General features: G+C 36.4%; 1 protein-coding gene across 1 annotated transcript; it reads left to right on the forward strand.

Annotated features, from left to right (window-relative positions):
• The first annotated feature begins 1,136 nt into the window (after nt 1-1,136).
• LOC149848814 (large ribosomal subunit protein eL32z) lies at nt 1,137-4,563 on the forward strand. Its single transcript, XM_089997574.1, has 3 exons — nt 1,137-1,259; nt 4,015-4,196; nt 4,316-4,563. The coding sequence occupies exons 1-3, from the start codon at nt 1,170-1,172 to the stop codon at nt 4,443-4,445; spliced, it is 402 nt and encodes a 133-aa protein (XP_089853700.1). The 5' UTR covers nt 1,137-1,169; the 3' UTR covers nt 4,446-4,563.
• The last annotated feature ends 7,667 nt before the right edge of the window (nt 4,564-12,230 follow it).

Genomic DNA, 12,230 nt, shown 5'->3' on the forward strand with positions numbered 1-12,230 from the left:
CTTTTTTATTTGATTATTGTCTTAAAATATTTTGCATATAACTTGAGACGTTAGCCCATTGCTATAGTTACACGTGGTGATTATTTGATTTTTAAAGTTATTTCTTTTTCTCTTGTTATTATCCTTTTTTTTTCAATATATAAGATTTTATTATTCTTACAAGGTGAATGATGAGGTCTAATTTCTAGAAGCTCTTATCAATTTCATTCAAAACTAGTACCAATGTTAAAAAAATCATGTACCAGCATACCAATACTTATGAGAAACTCATACCAACCTTTTTTAGAAACTCTTTTCAATCAAAACATACTCTAAACTTTTGAGGGCTTCTCGTACCAGTATCCCCGCAGCAGTCTCTGGCAACCATGAGCGGCACACTGCATTTGTGCTATGTGATTGCACCTGATCCCAACTGCTGCACCTAATCACCGCCCTCCCTTTTCTGTTGTACAACCATTCAGAGTGGGGCCCAACAACAGATGGATGAGAAAGACACAAACCGGGTCGTCTATGCCCGACTCAATCTGAGTCCATTTAGTTGGATTCGGAAAGCAAAAACATATCCGAATTTAGATTAGGATATCTCACATCTGAGTACGAACCCATATCCGAGTCCTCAAAAGTCTGGCAAGATCCGACCCTGTTTTATGTATAAGTTTGATCTATTAAGGTGTACACTATAATTGGATCTAGGTTTCACTGTAGTCTCTATGCATCCAAATCCAAACCCAACTCCGGCTTTGATTATCTTACAGCCTACATGATCTGTCCTGAGTCAGGCACTAGTCCGATTCGTCTACACCTTTCCTAGACTCCTCCCAATGTCCTACCTCCAGTAGCCTACTCAACTCGGACCCACTTGGGCGGTCCAGGTTCGTTCACTGTCGATCCTGGATCGGGTTGGTCAGGACCCGCAGATCAACGCCAGGCGGGTTTTCTGAAGGGTACAAAACAAAACACGCACCAGAGGGAATTCATCCCACACGGCCCGTTATAGTTGTCAGGGAGAAACGAGCATTTCAATAATTATCTGAGGATATTTTAGTCACATAAAATCAAACAGGTAAAACCCTAATTCTACAAGAGGAAGAGCCCTTGGGTTTCCGCCACTCTTCTTTTTCCGATTCCGAGAGAGAGAGAGAGAGAGAGAGAGAGAGAGAGAGAGAGCCATGGCCGTGCCTCTGCTGAGCAAGAAGGTGATAAAGAAGAGGGTCAAGAAGTTCAAGAGGCCGCAGAGCGACCGTAAGATCTCCGTCAAGGTGAGCTCCTCGATCGATCCTTTGATTTCAAGCCCTAATTTGATAGGAATATGGATCTGGAGAGCGTGAAATGTGGTTCCTAACTCATCGTTTTGCTTATTTTCTCCTCTTTCCTCTTTCGTGCATCCTTGACGTTCAGTTACTAGGGTTTATCCTTTCATTCAGTTTAGCCGACGGTACCTTGTGCTCGCTCTCCAAAACATGGCTTGTAGATCGTGAAATATGTTTTAGAAATGAAATTCAACATAAGTCCGGTTTTGAGAACCTTTACGTGAAATTTTTAAGGAAGTGAACAGAGAATCATATGAATGAAATGAGAACTCATTACTTGATGAATGGATGGGGATGGAACCTTGCCAATCCGATACCGTGGTCAAGCGCGGGACAGCGTCTGAGAGAAATACTTCATAACATACACAATGTGTGCTTTGTCTTGTAGTGGCATCGCGTTTCTTCCTAACAGTGTGTACATGTTATGTACAGATTAGTGTGATGCTGGTTTACTTGCAAAATCATGGGACTTTGCCTATATGAGATGGGGTTTGTGCTCTGATTTATTCAGATATTGTGGATCAAGATTGCGTGGCTTGATTAGGTTGTTCCGACATGGTTTTCGGCTATTGGTAATTTTGGTGAGTTGATCCACAAGGTTTTATGTTTAGGGATATTTCTTCTAGTCTTGATCTTCTTCAAGGCCTGTGAAGCGGAAGAAGACCATTCTGTAAGAACATGTACTTTAGCATCACACAATGCTGCCTGCCTACTTCTATGCTAAGTTAACGCCTGCTTCAGTGCTTATTTCTTCTGACTTGTCAAGCTGGATATATTTCGTGTGTTTATATCACTTTTAAGCCATTGGGGATACTTTGGCTTTGTGTGCTTGTGCATCTCTTCCTTGATTGCCTTTCTATCTGTTGTGGCTTTTTGGATGTCATTTGTCAATTTACCACGTCCTAGCACATTGAGAGAAAGAGAGAGACCTAGGCAGATTTCATTTCCAAATCCTTCTGATTAAAGTATGTTAAACCAAAAGTGGGGAAATGAGAGATTTGGCAAGTACTTTTGGTACTCAAACGAATTGCATTGAACTGTTTTTAAAGAAGGCTAGCATTGCAAGTGGTAGATAAACTTGCCTGCTGCACAACTTTCCGAATTGGGAGGGAGTGTTGGCTTCAACTTGGTTGTCTTTAGGTCGTAGCATGGAGTCATTAAATTGTGGCCTGTTATGGGATTTTAGTCATTGAGGTTAGTCATCCATTTCTTCATATTCATCAGGTTTTGTAGAAAATGTATACTGTTACAAGATGTTGTCTGTGTTAAATTCTGTCGATATTATTGTTGATCAGTCTTCAGTTAGGAACAACCAAACAAGGGTAGGTTTGATATAATCCATGCTTATCAATATCCGTTCTTTGCTTTTTGGCTACATTGACTGCATTTCAGTTGCATTGTTTAGTTGCCATATTTTCATGATAATTTGGTATTTAGATCATAGATGCAATGGACAAAGGCTCTTCTATGATATATGAAGGATGCGAGCTTTTTTTTTTTTTTGCAACAAGAGCTGTTTCTTGAATTCTTCTAGGAGGAAGAATATTTATATTGGTTTAGTGGTCTTCATATCTGACTTTTTTCAGTGAGATGCAATCGGGAAAGTAAAATTAGAATAGCCAGAGAACCTTGTGTGCTGCGTGATTGAATTAAATTTCTGATGTGCCCTGAGGAATAGAAGCATCAAAGATGTTAGTGAATAGCTGGAAAGGCTATCCAGTAGTCAAGTAGTCACAAACCGTGAAATTTGCTAAACAATGAGCACTTTGGGATGCTTTTGGTGTAAAAATGCCATTGCATTTAAGGGAATCTTATGTAGTAAGTACATTTAAAGGGTTACCGCTTTGCGTCGTATTTGTGGAGTTGGATACCTGGATACGGACAAATGCTTTTAGAGTTTCTTAATGAGGGAGTGAAAAAGTCTATGCTCCCCACCGAGAGTGACATTGAAATATAGTGTCGGTTTTATTTATCTAATCATGCATGTCTTGACCTAGCAGGTTGTCAGGCAGTCTGCCACATATAATCAAGGTTTGAGTGCCATATATCCTGGATGGTGTTGTTTTCTATCTCTAAAATATTTCCAACAGTAAGAGAAGTTTTCTAGGTGCCTTGTTCATACTGTATTTTCTTTTCTTATTGCTTAATGTTTGGGTAGGGGGCTCAGGATACTGCTCTCGGGGCAGCATTTTATACCCCTAGATCATTTAGGAGCCAAAGGAGAGGTTAAGTGGTTGAGTGTTTTTCTGCTATTTGTTTCATTTCAATGATGAGGTTGGGGACTGGGTTTTCCTTTGCTATAATTTTCAGTTTTATGGTAAAATGCTGATCTAGTCGCTGCCTCTGTTGGGACTGTTTATGATGAGTTTTTGGCTGTTTTTAACATCTTCATGTGTTTAAATTAGCATAGCAATTGTTGATATGGTCTTAATTATGTTGATTGAGCAAAAGAAGGCATATTTTAGTTGTCTTTCAAGGTTAATCTTTTTTTACTATTCTGTAAAAAGATCCCTTGGATGTTAATGTGACATTTATATTTATTTTTCAATTGATTTGGTTGATAGAATTTGTCAGTTTTTCTCCGCAGATAATAATGAATAAGTGACTGAAAGCATTGGTCTTCCTGTCGTATATCGTGTATATTATGTATCATTTCCCGGCAAAGTGTTTTACGCAGTCTCCTCTTTAAATTTATCTTTGACAGCCAAGCTGGCGTAGGCCCAAGGGTATCGATTCACGTGTGAGGCGGAAGTTCAAGGGGTGCGTCCTTATGCCAAATATTGGGTATGGCTCCAACAAGAAGACCAGGCATTATCTTCCGAATGGTTTTAAGAAGTTCGTGGTGCACAACACCAGTGACCTTGATCTGCTGATGATGCATAACAGGTGATTGCTTGCCCCATCTGTTTGATGCTGTTATTTCTGTTTAGTTTGACACTGAGCTATGTCTATCCTATCGTTGGCCTATGTTTCCTACTAATGGCCGATTGGACCGTATCTGGTAGGGTTTTCTGTGCGGAGATTGCCCATAATGTGTCAACATTGAAGCGAAAGGCTATTGTGGAGAGAGCTGCACAACTTGATGTGGTGGTCACAAACAAGCTTGCAAGGTTGCGCAGCCAGGAGGACGAGTGATCCAGCCATATTGCTTTATCTTCCATTTTTCTTGTAGAACTAGTTATTCAGCTTGTATGCAAACTCATGCTTTTTTGGGATTTTGCTCTGCTTAAGTAATGTTTACTTCAAGTCGAAATAGTGCTGACTGGCTACTGAAAGTTTCGAGTTACATTTTGGATGCAGTGAGGTTTTGGTTCATGGGCTATGTTTGTTGATGTCTTCCATGGTCTATTTTAGCGCCCTCTCTCTGTGATATTCCCCTAGAAGGTTTATAACTACCTAGTGGACATCTGCTCTTTCTCTTTGCTATATTTCTTGAAAGCAATCAGAACAAACAAATTGTCTTTAAAAGTTTTTTTTGTTTTACTGTTTTTAAATCGTTGAATTTTGAAATGGTTGAAATAGTACCATTCATGTTACAAGCTGTGCATAAAATGAAATGGTTGTATGGTTAGGTTGCACTATCATAACTGATGGGTCTCAATTTCTTGTTGGGGGAGCTTATCCCATAGTTTGTGTATCCATAAAAAACCATTTATAATTTATCGTTGGATATGATATGATATGGATTGTTTGATCAAATTGTATATATATATATATATAAACGTATGTGATTTGCTAAACAAATTCAGATTGGGAATTACCATTTTCATCCAATCTGAATCCAAGTCCAATTAGGTTAGATATGATTGGATTCTGTAACACAGATTTGACCCGAGTTCGACCTGTTTATGTCCATGCAAAGGTTTCTATAAGAAGACTTATTCATATTGTGACTCCATAAGAAAATTCACCAGTAACGACCTCAACTTGATGAAATCACACCCATTAAGGGTGCAAATCTGTCGGACATATGTGCCGTATCATGGTAGATCCAACCAAAACTTGGATTTAATCTGCAGGTCTGAATCCAATTCTATCTCCAAAATAGATCTGTCAAGAAAAAGGTTGGAAACAAGGGTTTTACTAGCAAAAGGTGCAAAAAGATTGGACTTGATTAGATGTAAATCTGGATCTCACAAAGTGTTGATCTGATTCCTAAGCCCGGATTTGATTTTGGTACACGTTGAGGTTCTATTTTGAGTTCCGTTTGTGAACATAATATTATGTGTTGGGATTTGAATTGCACAATACCAAATCTGATCCAACTTGGCCCGATATAAGATTCATGCCTTTGTTGCCCCAGCCAGTGTGAATGGACGTGATCTTTGAAATTCCACTAGAGGGGGGTGAATAGTGAAATATGATAATGATCGATAAAATAAAATAATTAAGCAATAAGGCACAACACATAAAACACAGAATTTATACTGGTTCGGTCAGTATCCAGACCTACATCCAGTCTCCAAGCAAACCACTTGAGCTTTCCACTATAACATCCGAGTCACCGGATAAATAGTACAACACCCTCTTCCCAAGAGATCTTCTTCTCTCAACAGAGAAGGGGCACACCCTCTTCCCAAGAGGTCTTCTTCTCTCAACAGAGAAGGGCAACACCCTCTTTCTCAGAGGTCTACTTCTTTAAACAAAGAAGGAAAACAGTGAATAACAGAGTTATAATACTTCCTATAGAACCTTCAGAATGATATGAATGCACGAATGAAGGATTCTCAGAATGTTCTGTTTGTCACTCAGAGGATACTCTTTGTCAAAGAGCTGAACTTGACTTTTTCTCTTTTCTTTCTTTTTCTTTTTCTCTTTCTTTTTCAATGCTCTCTTTTCAGATCACGAATATAAATTTTTCTCGTTGTAGGCTCACACGTCTATTCCATACCCTTGTTTGAATAGTTTATTTGAGTGTGTTTATATAGCTTATAAAAAGTAGTCGTTACATTTTGGAATTGTAACTTTTTGAAATGTGAAATGTTATGTCATTTCAAAAACATCTTTTAGAGAAGTTCGAGAATGCCTTTTTCCATAAAAGTAAAATAGAGGGTACACTAGTCGTTGTAATATTTTAGGTAATACATATTTTATGTAAAAAGTCTATTTCTTACAATAGTACATTGAACGTTGGGTTGTAGTTTTGTCTTTATTCTAATTAATGATTTGAGGTACATTGGTACTTCTTTGCTTTAAATGAGTGTAAGTACTATGAGTGCTTTGAGATATTTATTTGTACATAGTCATGTCAAGTGTTTTCTTTATGTTGTGTTTTTCAAAGTCTCCAGAGAGAATAAGGACCAAAAGAAGGTCGACATTCTTTGAGAAGGATATTAACAAGGATTTGTTACAGGAGGCATTTAATGCTTTGTAAAGAGAATGATGACTTCAAGTAAGTCGACATTCTATGGTTATGAAAAAAAAGTAACTAGAGTCCTTTCAAAAACATATTTTATTTGTTTTTCTTTTGTGTAGCCGATTTATGTTTTTGTCTTCTTCTTATATTAAAAAACATTTCTTTAAAGAAGGTAACTAAAGTCTTTTCAAAAACATATTATATTTGTTTTCTCCATGTAGCCGATTTTATGTTTTTGTCTTTTTCCTACATTCCTTTTTTCATGTTGTCTTGTATATAGTATAAGGTACAATTATTACATGACAAAATATCTTTTTCATAAAAGGTTGTAAGAAGGTACAATTATTGGTTTTCAAAAAGGAGCTTTTTGAAACTATCGTATACTTTTTATGATATAGTGTTTATGAATGAGTATGTAATATGCAATATGCAAGTTCCTGAAGGTTCTGTTACATATGACTCTAAAGAAGAAAAAAGTCTTCATCTTGAGGTAGCCGATCTCTTCATTTGAACTTTAGGAATGCATGGCTCATCAAGCTTTTTCTTCAAGGAGTATGATTGCACCATAGTTCTACTTGAACAGAAAGTCTCCATCCTTATTGGGTGAGATATCCTTGCATCAAATACTTGTTAGATTTATGGCAAAACATATTCAGTCATAATATAACATTATTTCAAGAGGACATATTATCATATCATATAAAATCAAATGAGACAGTGTATCATATTATGTGACATCAAAACCGAGTTTCTCAACATTCTCCCCCTTTTTGATGATGACAAAATATGCTCCCCTTGTCAAAAAGACATTATGCATAGAAATAATAATATGATAAAAAAAAGTGAAATAATGTTTAAAGAGAGAATATTTCTCCAATAATGGAGACAGGGTTTCTCCCCCTTTGTCATGGACAAAAAGGAAGGGATCGGAGTAAAAGAGTTATTACAGACCAAATATTACAGTCCAAAAGTATTTAAAAGTTATTACAGATAAAAAAAATGAGTTTATCTCGAAGGTGGAGGAGGTGAATGTGTTCGGTTGGCACGATTCCGCTTGCGAGTCTGCTGCAACAGGGCTTGATTACGAAGGATTCGATCCTGAGTTTGCTCGATATCCATCATAGCAGAAAAGTAATTGAAGGAGGATGTTGGATCTGCTTCATCAGAGTCGGGCATGTGCAGGGACCTTAGATTGAAGGTGGTTCCATCGAGGACTTGCGAGGGACGGAGGATGACTTCGTTGTGAAGTGGTACTTGGAAGTATTTGAGAATGGGAGTTATCAAACACCCAAAAAGAAGAGGCTCGAATTTCTGATAATGAATAAAAAGGTCAAAAAGAATGGATGACCAGTTTATCGGAAGAGAAGAAAAGATTGCGTAGATAAGAAGAGAGATTTTTCGAGGAACTAATCCCTGGCGGTGACGCTTGGGATAGATGTTGTGGAGAAGAATCTGGGCAAGTAGCTGAGCATGAGGTTGGAGATTCCTCATGTGCCACGGAAGTTGGTAGCAGTTGGTGCAGAGAAGTATTTTTCGAAGTACCGATCGGTCGATTGGTACTATGGTGTTAAGGTCGGTACCGGTGGTAGGTAGGTTTAGAATTCTACCTAGGTCGGAAGCATAAAAAATCATCAGCTGTCCTCGGACTTTGCTGGTGATTGAGGTCTGTTCATGATCAGTAGAGAAGTTGGTATAAAACAGTCGGACTAGTTCGGGATAATAGGCAGCTGGGGATGAAGATCCTATTAGAGGTTTGAGTTCAGGGAGATAGGTGTCTAAGTCAAAGAGCATGAAGTCATCAAAGTTGACCAATTTACCTTCATGAATGGGGCGAGAGCATAGTAAGTTGTAAGTGTGAAACAAGTCTGGATACCTTAGATTTGTTGTTGTAATCACATTATTGGAGGAGGAAGAGGCCATTGCAAGAGTTTGTAAAAAAAGAACTAAGGAGAGTGAGTTTGAAGAGGGTAATAGTGTGTAGAAGAATTGATAGATACGAGTGAAATTGGTATGGTATGAGTCAATCCATTAAATAGAAGAATGACAATAATTTAGATATGTTTTGAATGACATTTGGAAGTGAGTAATTTTTAGAATTTAGTCAAATAAGGAAATCCGTGAGTAGTAAGTTAAGAGGCTTGTGAATGACAAATCAAATCAAGATTGGAGGATAGTGTATTATATTTGAAAAGAAGTCAAGGAGGACATGGTTTTGAATTATTCTTTTATATAAGAAAGAATTATCATGTGAGAGTTTTATCGAATTGTGAGTTTGTGTCATGTATGGAGTGACTTGATGTGTGATAAAGCCAAAAGAGTGAATTTTTCTATGGTTTTTAAAGATTTTCGAGAGATGAGGTGAAATAATGGCCTAATAAGAACAAATATCCTTTTATAAGATGTTTTTACTTTATGGAGAGTATTCGTGAAGAATGTGTAGGAAAAAAGACAAATAGAGATGTGTGAGTGACAAGATGAAGTTTTTCTTGAGGAAGTTTTTAATGAGTCTTGATTGGAGAGAAAGATATACAATATGAAAAAAGTCATGATTGCTAAAGACGATAATAGTTGATATAGTAGATGATATAGTAAAAAAATTTACGTGAAATGTAGCAACTATTCTATTGAAGATCGGCTAGCCTATTGTGAGAGAGAGAAGGAAAGAAGAAGATATTTTGATTAGACATAAAGTTGTTTTGAGAGAAACAAAGAGAAACTCGTGAAGAGAGAGAGAGAGAAAGTGAGAAATTATGGCCTATTAAAACAAGAAACAAGTGGGAGTTATTAAAATATAGTGCATGAGTTGAAGTGTAGAAGAGTATTATTCGTATGAGGGGTTTTCACAAGAGGACAAAAGGTGATGAAAGGATGTTATGAGATGAGTGATATGAAAGAGTGTCATAATTACTTGTAATTAAAGAAGGTAGTACTCATGGGTATGCGTGGAGGAGGATAGGACAAAGTGTGATTATTAATGTGTACTTGAAAGGTGACATAAAGAATGTGTTGTTATTCATAGAAGTTTTAGTTTGAGGAACAAGGTTTTTGGAGGAATTCGATTTGAAGGAGTTCATAGTTTCTTTAGGAGAATAGTAAAGAAGTCAAAGTAATGAATGGAGATTCAAATCGTATGTGTGAGAGAAAGGTAACTAAAGTAAATATATAGTAAAGAGAAAGTCAAGTTATGAGAGACAATAATTGTGAAAGTCATGTAAAAGATTATATGACAAAAATGTACTTTGACATAAAGTTTCAACTTTTTAAGGCAGTATGTGGTATTCGAGACCCTTAGAAGTGACTCTATTTAAAAAATGTAAAAGGAAGACACGATTATTAAATTTTTAAGGTTCTTTTAGTATCCTTATTAAGATGAATTTTGTGAATATTATGAACTCGAGTGAACTTAAGTTTTATATATCATTCAATTTACATATTCCTAGTTCTCTTCTTATTCTTATAAAATCTTCATTTTTTAAAGGTTTAGTAAAGATGTCTGCTAGTTGTTTATTGGTGGGTATAAATTCTAGTTTAATTATACTATTTAAGACTTGTTCTCTTAGGAAGTGATGTCTAATTTGAATGTGTTTAGTTCGAGAATGTAAAACAGGATTTTTGGAAAGGTTTATAGCACTTGTGTTATCACATAAAATAGTTGTATTTTCGAATTTTAAACCAAAATCTTTCAAAGTTTGTTTCATCCAGATGACTTGTGTACAGGCTAGGCTAGCAGCAATGTATTCAGCTTCAGTAGTTGATAAGGATACACAGTTTTGTTTCTTACTGAACCATGATACTAGTGAGTGCCCTAGCATGTGACATGTTCCACTTGTGCTTTTTCTGTCAGATTTACTTCCAGCAAAGTCAGCATCGCTGTATGAGATTATATCAAATGTACAGGATTTTGAATAGAATAATCCAAAATCAACTGTGTCTTTTAAATATCTCATTATTCTTTTTACAGCTTTAAGATGTGATTCTTTTGGATTTGACTGAAATCTAACACACAAGCAAACACTAAACATTATATCTGGACGGCTAGCAGTTAAATAAAGAAGTGATCCTATCATACCTCGGTATACATTTGTATCAACAGACTTACCATCTTCATCTTTGTCCAACACAGTAGTAGTGCTCATAGGAGTAGATTTTGAAGCAGTTGAGTTCATGTTGAACCTCTTCAGAAGTTCACGAGCATACTTAGATTGATTGATGAAAACTCCATCCTTGGTTTGCTTGATATGCAGTCCAAGAAAGTAGGTGAGTTCTCCCATCATACTCATTTCGAATTCCTTCTGCATGGACTTAGAAAAATCTTCACAAAGAGTGTTGTTAGAAGATCCAAAGATGATGTCGTCGACATATATTTGAACAATTAGGGTATGATTATTCACTATTTTAACAAATAATGTAGAATCTGCTTTGCCAACAGAAAAAACAGTTTTTAATAAAAAAGTTTTAAGCCTATCATACCAAGCACGAGGTGCTTGTTTTAAACCATATAAAGCACGTTTGAGTTTGAAAACATGATCTGGGTATTTTTCATTTTCAAATCTTGGAGGTTGTTTTACATAAACTTCTTCATTTATAAAACCATTTAAGAAAGCACTTTTAACATCCATTTGATATAATTTGAAATCCATATAGCTTGCATATGCTAAGAGCATTCTAATAGATTCAAGTTTAGCAACAGGAGCAAATGTTTAATCAAAATCAATACCTTCCTCCTGGTTGTATCCTTGAGCTACTAGTCTGGCCTTGTTTCTTATAACATTACCTGCTTCGTCTAGCTTGTTTCTGAAGATCCATCTTGTCCCAATGATTGGATGATCCTTTGGTCTAGGTACAAGATCCCAAACATCATTTCTTTGGAATTGATTCAGTTCTTCAGTCATGGCTAGCATCCAGAACTCATCAATGATGGCTTCATCAATCTTCTTTGGTTCAAGTTGAGAAATGAATGACATGTTTGAAATCCGTTCTAGCCGAGCTCTAGTTTGAACCCCCTTTGTTAGTTCTCCTAAAATCTGCTTTTGAGGATGATCTTTGATATCGACAAAGGTTCTTTGATGATCATCTTCATTAGACTTAGCTGTGTTATCTAAAAATAAATCTGTACTTTCAACATCATCATCATTAGTTTGTATATGAACAGATTGATCAATAGATTCACAAAAACTAACATGCATAGATTCTTCAATAGTATTATGACTCTTATTGAAAACTCTGTATGCTTTACTATGACTTGAATATCCTAAGAATATGCCTTCAACAGATTTAGCACCAAACTTATCTAGGCTATCTTTTGTGTTTTGGATAAAGCATTTACATCCAAAGACTTTGAAATAGTCTATTCTTGGAGTTCTGTCATAGAATAGTTCATAGGGAGTTTTATTTAATAAGGGTCTAATGAGAACTCTATTTGTTATGTAGCATGCAGTATTAACAGCTTCTGCCCAAAAAGATTTTGCAAGATTATTGTGTTGGAGCATAGTCCTGGCAGATTCCTGAAGGGTTCTATTCTTTCTTTCTACTACACCATTTTGAGGTGCAGCTCTAGGAAAGGC

Source organism: Nuphar pumila, chromosome 1 (assembly GCF_984573655.1).
Source record: "Nuphar pumila chromosome 1, dmNupPumi1.hap1.1, whole genome shotgun sequence".
NCBI classification, from domain to species: domain Eukaryota; kingdom Viridiplantae; phylum Streptophyta; class Magnoliopsida; order Nymphaeales; family Nymphaeaceae; genus Nuphar; species Nuphar pumila.

Coding starts and splice junctions, on each gene's coding strand:
- LOC149848814 (XM_089997574.1), top strand. CDS start 1,170: ATGGCCGTGCCTCTGCTGAGCAAGAAGGTGATAAAGAAGAGGGTCAAG. Junction 1,260..4,014: donor ACCGTAAGATCTCCGTCAAG/GTGAGCTCCTCG, acceptor TATCTTTGACAG/CCAAGCTGGCGTAGGCCCAA. Junction 4,197..4,315: donor CTGCTGATGATGCATAACAG/GTGATTGCTTGC, acceptor CGTATCTGGTAG/GGTTTTCTGTGCGGAGATTG.